We start from the raw sequence: 19,002 nt of genomic DNA, 5'->3' as shown, positions 1-19,002 counted from the left end.
AAGATTGACACAACAGTTACAATCTTCACAACTTTTACCCAAAAAAAAAAAATTATTTAGTGATTTTTTGATATGTACGAAACTTTTAGTATAAGTGAAGAAGCAGTAACTGCATCATACGTAATATCTACAGACACAGACTCCAATGTCAATAGTATTTGATAGTGTAAAAATTATTGGGCAGGGTAAGGCTCACGACTTGTGGCATGGTCCCTTTCGCAGTCTGATAAGTAAGAGACTTTGATGCACTTCCAGGAATATAATTAAGTGTATCTTGCTTTAGCCCAGGAAGTTACTTTCTCCGTGATCCAACGAGTCCTTTTCATGGCATATCGATTTCCATCCAGAGGCAGAATTCTCCGATGTTAGTTTGGTCACTGGGATCACGTAGCTAATCCCTTTCGATTACGTAGCAAAAACATTAGGTTCAAACTGTAACGAATACTAACTACCAAATTTTATGTCAGAAGATCACATAAACACAACAACTTAGCTACATATTTTGTTTACGATAAAGATTTTCAAGATTTTGACAAAAAAATAATTTAAAAATTCTTTTCCTTCCCGCTAAAGACGTGACAACAAAAAACAAAATTTAAAATTGTTTACAAATCAAATGGTGATGTCTTTGGTATTGACATCCTACGTCTATTTGTTGAAATGTCATTGCTTGTAAAGCTGACTTCTAAGTCCACAATTCCATCGTAATTCACATTGGACGGATCCTTTATTAAGAAAGGATTTAATTAGTTAATCACACTATTATTTTTATGACTAAATTAATCACACATTATTATGTCAATTATATGTCTGTTAGATGTTTAAATGTAATAATTATTTAATTATCTGCATTCACACATGGACACCCTTATTAGTAAGAAAAAAACGAATTCAGTCACTAGTAGTACTCTTCACATTATTGATCTATAAGATTAAAACACTAGTTTTGACTTATTTTTGAAACGTTAGACTTTATTCAGGTGCATGAGTACAAATTAGAGCATCCCCCTTAAGAGAAAAAAAAGTATGAGAAATAGATTGAGGACTAAAACAGTTGTAGCTCCGGTGTTACTAGTTTACTTTTTATCACTAATATTGATTCTTACAGAAAATAAGATGTTTTGAAATCTGTCTATTTGAGTGATGGACTCATTTACTCCTTGACTGCATACCACTCCATTTTCTTCTATAGATATGGCTGGATAAACTGTCTGAACCAATCAATGATTTTCATAGACATTTCAATAATCGAAAACTTTATTTTTGACGGCAATAATAAAGAGTTACCAGAAATTAAAAGAAAATAAAGATAATGTATAGTTGGTCAAAACTCTTTTCCCTCATTTTTCATAGCCGGGTTTATTACTGGATTTATCAAGCACGTATTAAAATGTTTTGACATAATTTATATTTTAAGTTATAGTGATTTTTCACTTTAAGGTGTATTAATTTTAGACTCCATTTTTGCATAGTTGTGTACACTTTAAAATTTTGTTAACTCTGCTTTACGAATTTTCACAACCAATCGAATAAAAGTAAAACCACCAAATATTTTTCTTTTGGTTTCGATGAAGAACATTAAACATTTTTCTTCACAATAACCTTGTAAGCGAATCTTAGTTACTCTAGGAATTATCAAAAAAAAAAGAGAGATAAGAAAAACGGATAAAAGTAAAGATAAGAAGGACAAAATAAATTTTATTTGAGTTTCAATTTAGTCCACACCTAAATTATCTGAATTGCTGATAAATTTTCTAAATTTTAATGTCAGGTTTCAGCAATAATAGAGTTGACGGGGATATGGTCAACTCTTTATGGCCCATATACAAACTAGCAGAGAAGGCGGGTGCGTGCATGTGGTGATATTAATGACAAGATTTTAAAGGGAATATTTCAATTGAGTACTTTGAAACTTTGGGAAGATTTATTTTAATGGATTTTAGATCGTAAATGAATTATACATGTTGCTGCTATTTAGTAACATAATAACAATGATCCTAACCAGTTAATTTTGTTTAAGTCCAAATAAATATCTTTGTTTTATAGACAGTGGATCATTGGTGACAAAATATTTCTGTTTTATAGACAGTGGATCATTGGTGACAAAATATTTCTGTTTTGGAGACATAGTTAATCTGACAAAATATTTTGTTCTGGAGACATAGTGAATCACTGGTGACAAAACCTTCAAGGAAATAATTATAATTAGTTGGTAAAGTGTTGACTCAAACGTTATTTAGTACTGGAAAATGCCATAAAGATTATCAAGCCCATTTTTTCAAAGTCTAAATGTACAACTATTGTTAAACGTGTAAACGGAAGGCATCTCAATCTCTACCAGTTAGTCCATTTAGTTGATATTCAAACAAGTATTGAGAATTTTGTTTTTGAGAAGAAAAAAAAAACTCTTACCTTGGCAAATGGATCGATGACCAGTGACGCCGAGCCAAACCCTTGACTAGCTTATCACGTTGGGCATGTCTTCCTCCTATAATTTTTTTTTTTTTGAAAGAATGTTAAATTAATTCAACCAAAAAAACTGTTTACAACTAAAGTTGCTTGTTTTAAGGGAAAGAGAAAATGAAAACTTTCTTTACATTAGGCAAAAATCATCTAAATGAGAACCAAGTTGCCATTGTTCCTCCTATAATTTTCATAGAGCAGTAACTTTCGCCTTATTTTAGCTTTTGGAATCCAAATGAATGAAAAGACTTTTGGAATTCAAAATGTTCGGTAATAGTAAACTGAAAGGCAGAGAAATCGTTGTGTGAATATTAAGGGCGACGAAAATGACTGATAGAGGCGGAAAAGTTGACAATCTTATGGTTGGGAGATATTGTTCGGAGTTTTTAACAAGAATAATAGTTAAACTTTATAATATATATGCGTGTACGATTATGTATGAGGTTGGCGAAACAGCCTGATAGTTCACAGTTCACACACCCATCTTTTTTAGCGTATAGAACCTTACTTTTTGCTTAAACTCAAAGTTGCCTATTCGTCGACCGTTCATGGCATCAAAAAGGTGACGTGACGGAGTCGAATTTTCACGTATAAAAGTTGTTCGGCCTCCTGAATTTGCAATGTTTATAAGTTTATTTTTGGGAGAAGTAGCCCAAAATAGAACTATTGAAACTAAAACTACCTTTAAAATTTGTACCACTAAACAAAAAGATATATAAGAAGAGAATGCATACTGTTTTAAAAAAAGAAGAAGAAGAAGAAGAAGAAGAAGAAGAAGAAGAAGAGAAGGCATATATATACAATATTTTTTGGCATATATATACAAGAAGGATCTCTATTTTTTCGGTTTTGTTAAACTGCTTTAATTATATAAAATGTGGAAGCGCACCCATGAAAATTTGGAAAAAAATTACACCAACCTGTGTGGAACCTGACCTAACATAGAGATCCAAGTTTGTCAAGTAATTCAATTAGCTTCAAAGGAAGTGATTGGATTTGATTTCGGACCAACCTGTCACTAAGAGTAGGAGAAGAGATGGAGTTATAAATGATTTGAAGGTTCGATTTCTCCAAATATTGTTAATACTAGCAACCTGCCATGGTATGAGGACGAGAGTCCGAGTGGTATGTAACAGCATATCTAATATAAGTACTATAGAAAATAAACACAAACTATTCTATAAATAATACTTCTATTTTCTATAATATTTTAGTTCTTTAGTTTGTTAAGAGCCACGAATATTTGTTTTTTAATCTAAATTCGAATATTTGTTGAAACTCACGAGTATATATCTTTCGTCTTCCTAAGATACAATAACTTTAGTTTTCAACAATATAAATTTTACATACCTAATTTTTTGTTAATAAATACATTAAATAATACTGTATGTTCTTATTATTGTTTAATTTTCTTATAATTGTAATCTTATCCCACATGGCACTAAATACATTAACACATAATACAATATAGATGACATCATGTTTTGGTCATCATGTTTTGGTCAAAATGTAATGTCACCAAAATCTATTAAATATATGGTCTTTTAGCCTCCCATGATTCCAAAGTCCGAAACCCACTCATGTTGCCATCCATGTGATTGCAGGGGAATAAAGAAAAGCCCAATTTTGTTTTTTATTATCTATCTATTTATTTTGTTATTAGTGGAACTTCCAATACCAAAGGCCGTTGTTTAAAGAGAAGGTTCGTTTAACATTAATAAAAGTAAAAGTGGAGGCTTCATGATTCTTCCAACATCTCATACCCTCAATAATTTTGCATTTATATATGGAAGACAATTTGTTACGGCTAAGTGAAAAGACATGGAATATTGCTTTCCTTGAAACTTCATTCATACTCTTGTTGAATTTTTTTTTCATGTTTAGTACACCAGTACGTGGGTTCACAGTAGAAAGGCATTCTTCAACTTCATCAAGTAGCAAAACTTTAGGGCGACAAAATTGAATATTTGACAAAATTAACTTTTGTTCTGGAGAAAGGCATGCTAGGACTTCATCAACTAACAATAGCAAAACTTTCGTCTGTAGTGGGACAAATTGAATATTTTGACATCATTAACTTTGTTTTTTGAGAATTCTACTGTGTCTATAGTCACCAATATTGAATTAAGAGAAGACAGAAATTAAAACCAATGTTTTTCATACTATACCCCCTCCTTTCCATAAATTATGTTGTTTTTACATTTTTAATTCAATGAAGAAAATGATTAAAATACATTTATGTTCTTAATAATTAAAACTAGTATTTAGCAAATAATGTTTGAAATAAACAATTTTTTCATTTAATATTAAGGTGAAAGTATGTATAACTTGTATTGAAATTCAAAAGTGACTTTTTATGTAAAAAGAAAAATATGTCAAAATGACACTCTATAGACCAGAGGGAATATAAAAATTGGAAGATTCTTATAAAGCTAATTAACTCCAAATCATCGGATCAATAGTAGTTATATATCTCTTCTTGGATCTTTATTTACTCTCTAGCATTTTATTGTCACCATTTAAAACCAAAATATATCACTAATCTTTGAATGTGTGATAGAAAACGGTTGGATCAAATGAAACTGGATCTGCCAGTATCAACGGGATTGATCTCTCCTTTAATACTTTAAGCAATGACAAGAAGATTTATTAAATCAAATAAAATTAAGAGGCTTGATATTCATTGGAAAATTAATTAACCTGAAAGTTATATGTCCTCAGTAAAATATCATGTTTGAATCCGTTACCAAGTAAACAAATTGGACAGTATTTTTTTTTTTTTTTTTTTCAAATTGGACAGTATTGCAATTCGTTAGAGGTTTAGAGCATTAATGGGGATCAAATTATGGCGCGCTTTATTGGCTCTCTCACACGTAAGTGGCATGCCGTTTAAAACGAAACTATTGATGTGGTAACCAAAGCTACTTTACTTTTAGATTTGTTTGTATAACGAACCCCTAAAAATAACATTGAAAAAGCGTAAAAAACCCTAAAATAGGAAGTCCAGTGGCAATAAATTTTAAAGTGACTTTAATGGGAAGAGCTTTCGTTTTCCTCAGCCAGCTATCCTCTCGATCTTTTCATGACTCTGGTGTTGTAATTAATAACCTCAACATATCTCTTGTTTTAACGTGACAAAAGGTAACTAATTAACTGGCTTCGAAATATCCTGATCTCCTTTTCTCGTGACGATTTTTTTTAATCCTTTTACGCAATAATTAATTCGTTTTGAGGAGATGAAGTTTGGAGAGACGTTCACGGAATATCTACATGGAGAAGAGGAGTGGTTCCTAGAAAAATGTCGTTACGTTGAATATAAGAAACTCAAGAAAGTGCTGAAGAAATGCAAGACATGTAACTCCACAAGATCGGATGATGAACACATCATCTCATCGGCTACTTCTTTGTCTGATTCATGTCAATACCAGTCTTGCCCTTGTATGTATAACTTTCCTCCCTTTACCCTCTCTTCTTCACCTTTATACCTTGGTAATCTTAGTGTAATAGTCGTAAAAACATCAATAGATAATGGGGAACGCACGATCTAATAGCAGAACTCAAGTCTATGGCTAATGGCTCTATATATACTCCTTTTGATTAATTACATGAAGAGAAAGATTCTAACAAAGTATGAAACGATTGTGATCAATCAATTTTCTGTAATTGTGGTTTTGAGTTGAAAGACCATCTCAACTACAATGATATAGAGTACAGTTGATCACCCCTATGACTATTCTCATTTTAGAGAGAGGCTCAGTCTCGTAGTAGTATTTTCGAGATGATTAGTTGTTTTCACTCTTTCTAGTCTGTTAGAATATTATTCAATACTGGAAATGAATAATGGATTTGACATATTTTATAAACACATGTGCCATCATTCTATTCATTATAAATTGGTTGTGTTGAAAGTTTATGATTCCTAAAAAAATATTTAAAATAAATTTGTATATTGGTAGTGTTGCTACTTGCTAAGGCTATTAGAGTGCCCAATTCATATATTTTCAAAAACTTTTTAAGAAGAAAGTGCGGTTTGAGCCAGTTGCACTCTCAAAAAGACGTATTAGTTATGGATAATCAATATATGTTTCTTGTTGCGTTTGTGGAAAGATTTCAAATTGCTTACTCTTTTTCTTTACTTATTGGGTGCATGGTTGATGTAAGACCATTTCCAAGGGTTCACTCTATTTTCTATTTTAAAATAGAGTGACTCTATAATAGAAATGAAGTTTGCTTAAATGGTATTCTATTTTAAAGTAAAAAATAGAGTAATGAACAAAAAAAACAAGTTACTCTATATTTGGAGTAAACCTATTTTTTACTCTATTATAGAGTGAGAAATATAGTACCATTGGAGCATTTTCTACTCTAAACTCTATTTTAGAGTGAAAAATAGAACAAGGTTGGAGATCCCTTAAAAGGTGATATGTTTCAATAACAGGGTGTGATCAGATGTTCTTCGAGGAGCTGATGAAGGAAGCTTCTGACGTAGCAGGATTCTTCAAGTCAAGAGTCAGGCATCTTCTCCATCTTCATGTAGCCACTGGGATGCAAAGATACCTGATACGTCTACGCAGATGCTTCACTGACGAAAAGCAAGCTTTGATCCATGAGGGCCACATCTTGATTCACTACATAACAATGAATGCTATTGCCATCCGTAAAATCCTAAAGAAATATGACAAGGTTACGATTATTGCATAAATGAAAAATGTATTTGAGAAAAAAGACATGATCGTTAAACTGATTTAAAATGTTTTTTCAGGTGCATGGCTCAGAGAATGGGAAGAATTTTAAGTTGAAAATGCGAGCAGAGCGCATAGAGCTCTTGCACTCACCTTGGCTTATAGAACTTGGAGCCTTTTATCTCAACTCTGGTCTTGACAAAGTTGGAAACTTCAAGAACTCGTTTGGCCGCGTCTTATGTGAAAATCTCAACGAAGACCAACCAGTGATGAAACTCATGCTGCCTAACTCAATAGAGCTTGAGTTTGATCTAACTTGCGCAATATGTCTGGTAACAAATAAAATAATAATAGTTTTAATGTTTGAATCATTTTCTCACATTGATCTGAATCGTTAATATCTTTTGTTGAATGATTGGACAGGAAACAGTATTCAATCCCTACGCTTTGAAGTGCGGTCACATATTTTGTAAAGCGTGTGCATGCTCGTCTGCTTCTGTAATGATTTTCCAAGGCGTTAAAGCTGCACCACAATGTTCCAAATGTCCCATATGCAGAGAGGTTTGCTTATATTCTTGTAACATTAAACGTTTTATTCTCTCAAGTTTTTGTTTTCATTATCTATACTTAGAAGTTTATTATCGTTACATGTGTTATGCAGGTTGGAGTTTATGCGGAAGCAGTTCACATGATCGAGCTTCACCTTCTGTTAAAGATACGGTGAGACAAATATCTAATTTAGATGGCACCAAACCAGTAACTAAACAAATGACAACATTAATTAGTTTTCTAGCTAGTATTTATGCAAAAAATTCTGTTTTCTCAATAAATATGATGTATATAATATTTTTGTAGAAGCAAAGAGTATTGGAAGGAGAGGATGATGGGGGAACGGTCTGAGATGGTGAAGCAGTCGAAGATGTTTTGGAACGAGCAGACGATGCAAATGATCGGTTACTAATTGTTTACTTCCTCAATTATAAAAATGGTGATGAAAAATAGCTAAATTTTTATTATTCTCAGAAATTATAGTTTAACTAGTTCTTTTCTTTTCTTTTAACATTTGCACCAAAAAAAAACTAGTTCTTTTCCTTTGATAAAACATGAATCAAGTTGTATTTGTTTTTATGATGTTACTGGATACCTTTTGATAATTTATTACTAATTTATTTACCGAACATTCACATAAATGTGGAGTTTTTTTTTACTTTAATGGTCTAATGTTAACATTTGTACTAATTTTCGAGTTTGCAATGTTGTAAATAAGAAAAAAATCTTTTTGAAAACCAACCAAACTTAAACGGCAAGAGAAACTATATCAAAGAGGCCTAAATTTTAATACTAGAAGTTAAGTTTCAAAAGGAAAAAAAAATACAAGATAAATCAAAACTCAAGCTTCTATTACAGAGAGAATGTCCAAAACTACTGTTGCAGAAAGTAAAACCTGAATTTTACAAAAGCAACCTCATATTTTTTTTATCAAATACAACATTGTCATCCAGAACTTTTCTTCATCCAATTCATGCCTCAATTAATTTGTCATAACAAAAGAAAAAAAAAATAGACGGACATGCTACGAATCATGAGTTGTTCATATCCTCCTCCACTCCTCTTTTCTCCTCCTCTGATCAGCGCCAGCTCATGAGATTTTCTCGGAAGCAAAACCATTCGACCAAATTCAAGATTTTTCACAAGAGTTTCTCAAGAATCTCGCTTCCGTGCTGGAAAAGCTATAGGATCAATGTGGACATTTCACGTTTCTTCGAGCTGTGTCGAGTTAATGGCCCTGTTGAGTGGTTTATGTTTTCGTTGTCGGCATGAAACATAGAAAAAGAGACGAGAAGGAACAACAAAACTAGGTTTTGTTAATTAGGCCAAAACAATGGGAAACACATGCTCTGGTCCGAAACAGAACCCTAATGGATTCCTTCAATCAGTTAGTGCCGCCGTTTGGCAAAACCAGAAACCAGACGAGAGCCTTAAGAGCAGCAGGAAGAAGAGCGTTAACGGCGGCCGACAACGAACTTTCCACCACTGTATTCCACATTGTCATTCTTTTTTCTCATTTCTTACTCTCCAACGAGTTAGCTAGGAGAAAGACCATAGAGGTTTCATATTCATTTTCTGGTGTTATATTCTTAGTAGGTCAATGTATATAGAGAATCTTGAAAGTAAAATTTCTGTGTTACTACCAAATTATATGTACATATGTTTTAAAGTTTTGTTGTTGTTGCATGTTTTTATGCCAGACAAATAGACCCGAATATTTTTATACTATGCGCTATTGAAGTAAAAACACAATACCTGATGAACCAACTCGGAACTGGGCGATCCAACAAAAGGGTATATAAATAAATAACATCCTCTTATTTTTGACATTGAAAATAATAAATGTATCTATAAGATCCCATCGAAGTAGTGAAAGCAGCTATGGAGTAAGCAGATACTTGACGTGTTCTGTTTTTTAGTTTCAAGTTCAACTGGAAAAGGTCGCAACACATATATAGGCCACATTGTTATAGGGTGCATCTCCAAAACATCACACGTGGTACATGATACACTGCAAGAACTACACGTGTCAAATAACCATCTCTTTATTTACTTCTTAACCCACTCGACACCTTCACTTCTTCTTAATCAACCCTTCTCTCTCTCTCTCACTTTCTTCTTCTTCAAGAATCCAAAAACAAATGGGGTCGGAGACTTTCCTGGAAGTGATTCTGGCGATTCTTCTGCCTCCCGTCGGCGTTTTCCTCCGATATGGTTGTGGGGTAAGCAGTAATCTGATTACATCATTTGTTTAGTTACCTTTCTTGTCTCGCGATTAGTTATTAAATGATTTCACGAATGCAGGTAGAGTTCTGGATATGTTTGTTGTTGACTGTGTTGGGTTATATCCCTGGGATTATCTACGCTATCTATGTTCTTGTGGTATGATCACCAAATGATTTATCTTCTTGTACAGTTTTTTTTAATCTGAGTTAGCCTTTCCTGTTTCTCATCACTCTTGTAATAAAAACTCTAGCCTTCTCCCTAAATAATAATACTATTAATTTTTTTTTTGCCTAATTTTAATAGGATTTGCTTATCTACTGTTATGAGGTTTGGATTGGTCTAGAAAATCTTAATCTTAACATTTCTGGACTCGAGTTAGTCATATTATTAGCCAATTGCATGCTCTACTTAGCTACTTTAGAATTACTTAAGAAACACATACTGACCATGTGCCAAATGTACAGCCAGTACATAGCAAGAAAAAGTGTTATCATGACGAGACTAAAGTAAGTACAATTCATAAATTTGGAGCTTAGCCAGCTCGGACTGCTAACAAATTAAGTAAAAAGGGAATCTGAAAGGATTTAATTCCAGGCCATGTTGAAATCTTGATCAGTAATTGAACGACGTTATATTAAGCAACTTATAAACTATGGTTATGAAAATAACACTAAATTTGTCATGTTCTTAAATAAATCTTAATCTGAAACTTTTTTTGTAACAAAAAGGCAGCCGACTTATCCACCGACTATTGAGTCTATTTAGGCAGCTGACTTCATCTGCAGCTTTTTTGTAACAAAAAGGCAGCAGACTTATCAAAGTACAATGCAACTGAATACGAGTATATCATTATTCCTTGCTACCCCAAAACACGCTAGGGTTTTGTGTTGCAAAAAGACGTCTCAAGTTTCGACTTGTGTCTTCTACTGCTGTTTTCGATTTCTGCTCTCTTTATCTCCATTGTTCTCCTATTGTAACAAAAGTTAGCTTCTCCTTCATCACCACGAGATATATACTTTCTTTGGAAGCCGATTTATAGGCGATGGTAACCTCAAACCAGAGGATGATGATGTCAAATCCTTCACTGCATAATCCTGAATACAATGATCCAGATTTTTTCTTCAAACCCATTTTAGTTTTGTTTCTTCCCTTATTGAAGGTATCTTTCCTGTTCCCTAACCGAGCCGCTGCTTTTTCTTTCTCCGCCGGGGCTCGAAGGCGGATCCGCCATTTACGGCGGCTGCTGTGGCAATACGATATGCAATGGTTCCTTTTTTTTTCTTTTTCAATGGTTCTTTCTTGTACCCTCTTTTATTACAAAAACTTCATTTGAGTTTGGTTTATGTATTAATTAAAAATTGTTAAATAACAGAACAATTTGATCACGTGGGCGTACAGTACTTTGTAATAAGAAGTTATGAAAATTATTTAATATCTAGGTAAACCGAGGAAGATAAAGAGAATGCAAACTGATTCTTTTTAAGTTTTTATGAATAGAATAAATTATTTGTGAAATAGATAAATAGATAAAATGAATAAAAATAAGAAGAAGCTTAAATTACTAACGAAATTGTGTATTTCACACAATCTCCGATAAAGGAATGTATTTTACAAAAGATTTACTTCTTTTTTCTTATTTCATCCCACAAAATTGAAGATGTGGAATTGTTTTTAAAAAGATTTCAAGTTAATTTTACAAAAAAAAAAAGATTTCACGTAATTGGTACGTTATCAAATCATATGAAATGTTCGATTCCTAACAATTTTATCTCTGATCAAATCAAGATCAAGATATTCAAAACTTCAATTCAAAGATGCTAAAGGTCTATATTTGATTCAAAACTTCAATTCAAAGATGCTAAAGGTTTATAGATTCATTCTAAAACTCGATTTTAATAATCAAGTAATCTAGATTTCGTATGCAATTACTAATCAGATGCCTAAGTCTTTGTCCCGGCTGTCGCACGCGAACAAGGAGTGAGTTTCGATCAATGCTATGGCCTGAGCGTCGATCGATACTACCTCAGACAAGCATTAACGACCTAATCGATTATGTTCAACTAGAATCCTAGACCAACTGTCGTATGTGCATATGTTTCTAATCCAGCAGAGTTCGGGTTCCGTTAATTGATGGTACTTTCGTGCCTCTCAATTGTCCTATAATTCTAGGTTCAAGCAATTAGTCACACTGTCGTGCTTTTCTAACTACTCCAGATCCTAATATTACAAATCACCCTGGTGTAGAGATCTAATAGATAACCTAGCAATCCTAATTGATTATCAGTTTGACATTAAGCTCATGAAATCTCTAAACCTAACAAGATGAATTACTCAGACATGGAAGCAATAGAAAAAATCATAGTTTGAATAATAATAAATTTGAAATCAATAATAAAACCAATAGAGTTCCAATCAATCTATGAAGGAGAATTGATATTCTCTCCAAACCTTAAGAGAAAACAATAGAATAGAACAATATAAAAGCTTAGCCGTCAACAATGGCTTAGAAAACACATAAATAGAGTTTCTGGTCGTCCAAGGGTATTTTGGTAACTTTGTGGTGGCTCCTGGGCTTCAATCGATCATAAAATATGCTTGGCCCACTTTCTGACTTCCATATCGATTGATATGCACTTTTTTGCATCGATCGATATGCATTCCTCTTCTCGACAGCTTCCTCTCGCGAGGCAGACTGACCATTCTTCAGTAAAACTTGCATAACTTTCGATCTAACCGTTGGATTAACTTCAAACCGGTGGGATTGGAAAACTAACTCACATCTCTATCTTGTGTAAAAATATCAGCTCAACCGCACTACGGAAAGGTCTCTATCCATAGCTAAACATCTGATGCGTTTGTGCAGCTCTACACTCAAAAGGCTCTAAAAGATACCAAAATCACCATTTTCCTCTGAAATGTCCTTGAATCTGTAAATACTCTAAACAGACTCTATATTGTAGTAAATAGTATCAAAAACACTTATATATCATGGGTAAAATCGGGTCAAAATCATGGTATATCAAATTGATTACCTTGAAGACGACAGTTGATCGGTCATTATACAAGTTGAGTCTATAGTATCAAGCATGCAACAATTAGCCTCTATATCACTATAACCTTGCATACCTGAATAAAAACCCTAAGTCTAACTTCTTCACCATCATTGTTCAAACCCAACCAAATTAATCGAACAATCACTTGTTCACCTTGTTGTTTATTTTAATAATAATAACTTTCGACCTAACTTAATCAGTACTGATTAGGATCTTTTGTGTGCTCCAGTTCTCTGTGAATTTGATCCTTAAATACTACAACTCGACCTCTTATTTGAGAGAGTACAAATCACTCATTAGGCTAATTTGAGTGGATATCAAATTTGGCGCCGTTGCCTGGGAGCTTTAATCGCCATTAGATCTTATCTAGTGCGATTTAAGTCTAGGTTATTCTTCTTAATCTCTTTCTGAAAAAAAATCTTATCTTTTCATTTACATGCCCAACAGTAAGGAATCTTACTAGTCAGAATTTGTCAACGGATACCGTCCACCCGACATTGATCGATACTTCACATCAAACGTCGATCGATACTCAGCCGTAAGATATGGTTGCGACACTAATTCTCACACGGAACGAGAATGGAAACTTGCATGACCAGGAAAGTCATCTTCATAATGCAGCATGTCAAAAGATAGATGATCATGGAGATGTTACAACTGCTGCTCAAGCTGTAGATGAGGCTACTCGACCCAAATCATTGGCTGACTACAGTTGTCGAGATAATTACAACGCCAACAGATCTGCTATTCGTCCTCCAGCTATCCTGAAGACTGATTTTGAGGTAAAGCCCCAGTATTACACACTCGTGGGACAGACACCCTACTGTGGGACATCGCACGAGCATCCTGTGGAACATTTGAAAAGATTCGAGGATATAGTTTCTGCCATTAAAGCTAATGGAGTCCCTGCGGACTATTTATTCTGCAAGCTCTTCAAGTACTCACTTGCTGAAGAAGTTTCACAGTGTCTTAAGAAGTTACCACCAGAATTACTTACATCATGGGCTGACATCAAGAACACATTCTTGCGTAATTTCTTTGTTGAGGCACGTGCTGAAAATTTGAGAAGCAAGATTGCTACATTTACACAGGAGCCTACAAAATCATTCAGAAACGCGCTGAAGATCAGATTCAAGTCTTACCAGCGAGATTGTCCACACCATGGATTCAACAAGGTGCAGCTGATCAACACTTTCTTCAGAGGCATCAAACTGGCTTATCAAATGGCTCTAGACATAGCTAGTGAAGGAAACTTCAACACTATGAATCCATAAGAGGCTGTGAGACTTATAGAGAACTTGACATCTGACAACAGCACCAAGAACACAGACTTTGAGAGGAGAAAACCAGCCACTATCCTTGGAAAAGAGCAGATGGACGATGTCAACGCAAAGTTGGACAGTGTTCACAGGCTTCTTAGGAAACAAGTTAGTTTTGTAGAGGATGTATAAAATGTAGACATTGACAGTGACAGACAAGTATAGGAGGATGTGAACTTCATCAGTGGTACTGGATTTCAGAATCAGAGATTTGTAAATCAGAGTGGAAACAAGAACTTTTATGGAAATTGTCAGAGAAGCAACTATAGCCAAAATTTTCAGTACCAGAAACCCTACAACAAGTACAACAACAACAACAAGAGCTATGATAGAATCCACCACCACAGATTCATGAGAACAAGATAAAAGCAATGTTTGATCAGGTTTTTGAGGGGCAGCTCAAACTGACAGTGGATTTCAATAAGAAGATTGATTCTGTCTACACCAATCTGAATTCAAAGTTTGAGACTTTGACAACTCATGTGAAAAATTTGGAGATGCACGTGGTTGAGACAGGAGAAATTTGTAAGATGGCAAAAAGCCTTAGTGAAAGGGAAAGAGAATAGTTAATGATAAAAACATGTGTAGTAGAAACTAGACTTTATCGCCGTAACAACAAAATTAAATAAGATTCCTTCAGCAAAGAGTAAATAAAAACAATATATAGTAGAAATTAGACTTTGTGTATAGCGTCTCAAAGAGCTTTGACGATTGGTTGTTTTCATGTATATATCCATAAATATTTTAAATAAAATTTAAAATAACCAAGTCAATTTTTTATCTAAAAGAATTAGAATTTTTGAAAAACATTTTCTGGTCAAATTAGATCCTTTTAAATCGGAAATTTAGAAAATACATAGTTTAAATTAGATATGTTTCAATTTTTGATTCATCTATAAATACAATCCTCTGTCTTTATAATTTTAAAACACATTCAGTTCATTATCTAAGATGAAACATGCTTTTCAACCTTCGCTTATTGGTCTCGCTACGCTCACAGTTCTTTGTTCGGTTTGTATTTATATTTACCATTTTAGTATTATATTCAGTAATAAATTAAAATTAAAGTTATTCTGAACATATTATTTTTTATACTGATATAATTTGTATATCGAATTCTATAATGTTGCGTTTAGCAATATTTCCAGAATAATCAATAACTAGATCTTGACATGAGCTTTGCAAGCAGGATATTTTATGATAAAATTCCACTAAGAACTTCACAAATATTTTGTTAATTTATATGAATTTTGTGTATTTAAAATACTTTTGCATTTAAATCAGTGCATTTAAATTTGACCCGAACCCGTAATCAAACCGGTTAATCCGGTGATCCAATAATTCGATATAGGTTTTTAAAAATATCCATATTTTTAAAAAAAACTCTAAAACTCGAGATTAACCTATTGAACCGATGGAATACCGATATATAATCCAATTTAATTTAAAATGTTATAGTCTCATAATATTTCATATTTTAATCCAAATTTTAGAGTTCATTGTTTTGAAAATTTTAATGAAATTATGGTGTTTCTACAAAATTTAGATAGAGAAAATGATAAACATAAAATAATTAAGAACAATAAATACGTTTTGATCATATTACTCCTTTTTATATAAGCTTGATTAATTTTATTATAATTTATCTTGTTAATTATTTAAGCTTAATTAATTTTATTATAATTTATCTTGTTAATTATTTAAGCTTAATAATTTATCTTCACAATTATTGTTGTTATTATATTTATTGTACAATGTATAATGTTTATATATAAACCTATATTATGTAATGGTTATTATTGAATTATTATGTTACTTAAATAAATGATATAACCATTATTGAGGAAACATAAATGAAATAATCCATTAATTTAATTGATTTATTATTGATTAAAATGTTTTTGTAGTATTTAATTATGTAAAATAAGTTTTAGTTCTTTTAATTGTTTTATTAATAATTTGAATTTTTAGTTATTTAATTTATCTAAATAATTTAGAAATAATTGTTTAGAAATTATTAAAATGATGATATTTAATATTTTATATTGTTTGAACACATGATTAATTATAGTGTTGTTTAGAAACAAAGATAGTAGTATAAAATCAATATATTGTTTGGAAATATGGATAGTAGCACAAAAAAGAAATATTAGTGATGTAATGTAAGTTTAACTATGAAATATGAATGTATATTTAATTTAAAAACTTACAAAGTAAATGTTAGGTCCAACAATACAATGTTTATGTTTTAGTACTATAGAATATGTTTATACTTTAAGTTTTTTCCTATAAATATGTCAAAAACCCCTCTATGTGTTGTGAATAAGGGGAATTGGTTGTGTATTATTCATGATATAATGTACTATTTATATAGGAATTACAAGATAGATAAACCGTCGTAGATAAATGAAAATAATATAAATCTTAAATCAATAAGGAAAAGGTAAACCGTTTAAGTAAAAAAGAAATTGCTTCTTTGGTTATTATATTCACTAAACGATTCATAACACTATGCATTTATTTTACCGAAAACATTAGTTTTACATTTTAAATACAAAGACTAAAGTTTTGTTTTAACTACTATGATAACAGGAGTAGCGACGATTGCTCAGAATGGAAAACCACTGCCTTGTATTGAGTTATTTGGAGAGGAACAATGCGACATTTCTTATTGTAAAACTGAATGTGCCAAAAAACACAAAGGAGGGGTCGGTATTTGCATAGGTGGCGGTCTAGGACCTAGCATTGGTGACGAAATGCCAAAAAACAGATTTTTTGCAGATGCACTTATCCCAGGGGTAAAAGGAAGACTTGTTACCCTTGATTTTTTATGGGTAACCTAGTAGGGGAGATAATAAATTTATGACATTTTTAACCTTTTTGTCTATTAAACTTGGCAAGCTGGCAGTGCCGTGCGAAGAGATATGGAGACCTAAGGCAAGTTTCCAAAATAAACTTATGTACAACTATATTTTCTAATACAATATATCATCTTAACCAAATACCGAAGTATAAAACGTTAAAAGAATAAGTTTATTAATATATTTTGACTTATAAACTGGAGCCATAGTAATATCATATAAATCAAAAAACTCAATTCAAAAGAGTAAGTCGAACTCTAGTGATAACTCTGTTTAGAAAAATGTCTAAACCACTACATACCATACATGATTTTTGATCAAGGGACTCTAAATAAACTTATTTTGATTGGGGGCCTGAGGCGAATGCCTTTTTGAAAACACTGTAGGCACGCCTCTGCAAGCTGGAAAAGTAATTTCGTGGGACCCAAAATCCACTTTGCCTATAAAAAATAATTTTTTTCCCACTAACTTTTAACAACTAACTTTTGTGGACCCCATAAACATTTTCTATTCATTAAACTTTTGGATCATATTTAATATTTAAAAATCATATATGAGCAACTACTTTTAATATAATACATATTTTTTCATATATAAAGTCAACATAAATCTATCCGAATTAATATAAAATCGATGTAAACTCTAAAATTTATGAAAGTTACCCAATAAATTATATATTTTGACTCATAAAAGAAACTTTCATATTTATGAAATCTACCCAAATAAATGATAATTCATAAAATTATGTAAATTTATGGATAATTATCATAAATCTGAGTAAATTTAATAAACTTGGAAACCTTCATAGATCTTTCATTTTTTTGCCAAAATGGCAGGAAAACAAATTTGTCTACATTTAATTTTAATATAGTTGGTAAATTTAATAAATTTGAAAACCTACGTGAATCTTACATTTTTTTGGTCAAAATTGATCTCACACTTTTTGTTTTTGTCAAAAATAGAAACACTCACGAAATGCTACATTTTTTCCCAAAAATAAAATGACAAATTGGGATCTGGCAGCAAAGTGCATTCGTTATAATTTTTATGTTTATAAAATGACAAAAATTGTTAATGAAATGACAAATTTGTTAATAAAATGACAAACCCTACACCTTTCACGATGAACTGATCTAATAACTTTAATTTTCAAGGATCATATCTACTTGCTAGAACCAATATAATCCCATATTGAGTACAACCTGCAGATTTTCAATCATCCCAAGTTCTTGATTAGTCATAGGTAGAGCCGTGCTTATAATCTATTGAAAAAGATATCCGCTATAGTGCTATTTCACCCCAAAAAATAGAGTTATCCTTAGTTTCACCACTAGAGTGAACATTTAGGTTCACCCAACCAATAGGAATCAAGTATTTCATAATTAATATTTTTTAAAAAAGAAAAGAAAATATTGTCAAGTTATATTATGTTTTTAAAATAAATAAAATAAAAACAAATAAAAATAATAGCCGTTACAAAAAATGAATTTTTGAAAACTATTTTTAATATCGTCAAAAAACACTAAACCCTAAACCCTAAATCCTAAACCCTAAACCCTTGGGTATACCCTAAAACCTTGGATAATTTTAAACTCTAAATCCTAAACCCTAAATTCTAAACCCTAAACCCTAAATCCTAAACCCTAAACCCTTGGGTATACCCTAAACCCTTAGATAATTTTAAACTCTAAACCCTAAACCCTAAATTCTAAACCCTAAACCCTTGGATAAATCATAAACACTTGGATAATCCTAAGTTCTAAATCAAAAACACTAAACACTAAAACATTAAATCTTAAAAATACTATTATGGTTTAATGTTTTTAATTTAAGGTTTAGTATTTATCCA

At 32.0% G+C, this 19,002-nt stretch overlaps 2 protein-coding genes and 1 long non-coding RNA gene across 3 annotated transcripts; 2 read left to right on the top strand and 1 right to left on the bottom strand.

Annotated features, from left to right (window-relative positions):
• Nucleotides 1-44: 44 nt before the first annotated feature.
• LOC130510992 (uncharacterized) lies at nt 45-3,184 on the bottom strand. Its single transcript, XR_008944773.1, has 3 exons — nt 2,972-3,184; nt 2,413-2,488; nt 45-398 (listed from the first exon to the last, which is right to left on the bottom strand). It is a non-coding gene; the product is annotated as an uncharacterized LOC130510992 (long non-coding RNA).
• A 2,507-nt stretch (nt 3,185-5,691) lies between these two features.
• Nucleotides 5,692-8,316, top strand: LOC108852709 (probable E3 ubiquitin-protein ligase BAH1-like). Its single transcript, XM_018626204.2, has 6 exons — nt 5,692-5,901; nt 6,902-7,146; nt 7,226-7,477; nt 7,569-7,706; nt 7,807-7,865; nt 8,001-8,316. The coding sequence occupies exons 1-6, from the start codon at nt 5,700-5,702 to the stop codon at nt 8,104-8,106; spliced, it is 1,002 nt and encodes a 333-aa protein (XP_018481706.1). The 5' UTR covers nt 5,692-5,699; the 3' UTR covers nt 8,107-8,316.
• A 1,448-nt stretch (nt 8,317-9,764) lies between these two features.
• Nucleotides 9,765-10,214, top strand: LOC108853056 (salt stress-induced hydrophobic peptide ESI3). Its single transcript, XM_018626519.2, has 2 exons — nt 9,765-9,916; nt 9,999-10,214. Exons 1-2 carry the CDS (start codon nt 9,836-9,838, stop codon nt 10,080-10,082), a joined length of 165 nt encoding a protein of 54 aa, XP_018482021.1. The 5' UTR covers nt 9,765-9,835; the 3' UTR covers nt 10,083-10,214.
• The last annotated feature ends 8,788 nt before the right edge of the window (nt 10,215-19,002 follow it).

Source organism: Raphanus sativus, chromosome 4 (assembly GCF_000801105.2).
Source record: "Raphanus sativus cultivar WK10039 chromosome 4, ASM80110v3, whole genome shotgun sequence".
Classification (NCBI taxonomy): domain Eukaryota; kingdom Viridiplantae; phylum Streptophyta; class Magnoliopsida; order Brassicales; family Brassicaceae; genus Raphanus; species Raphanus sativus.
This window is presented reverse-complemented; position numbering and strand designations above follow the sequence as displayed.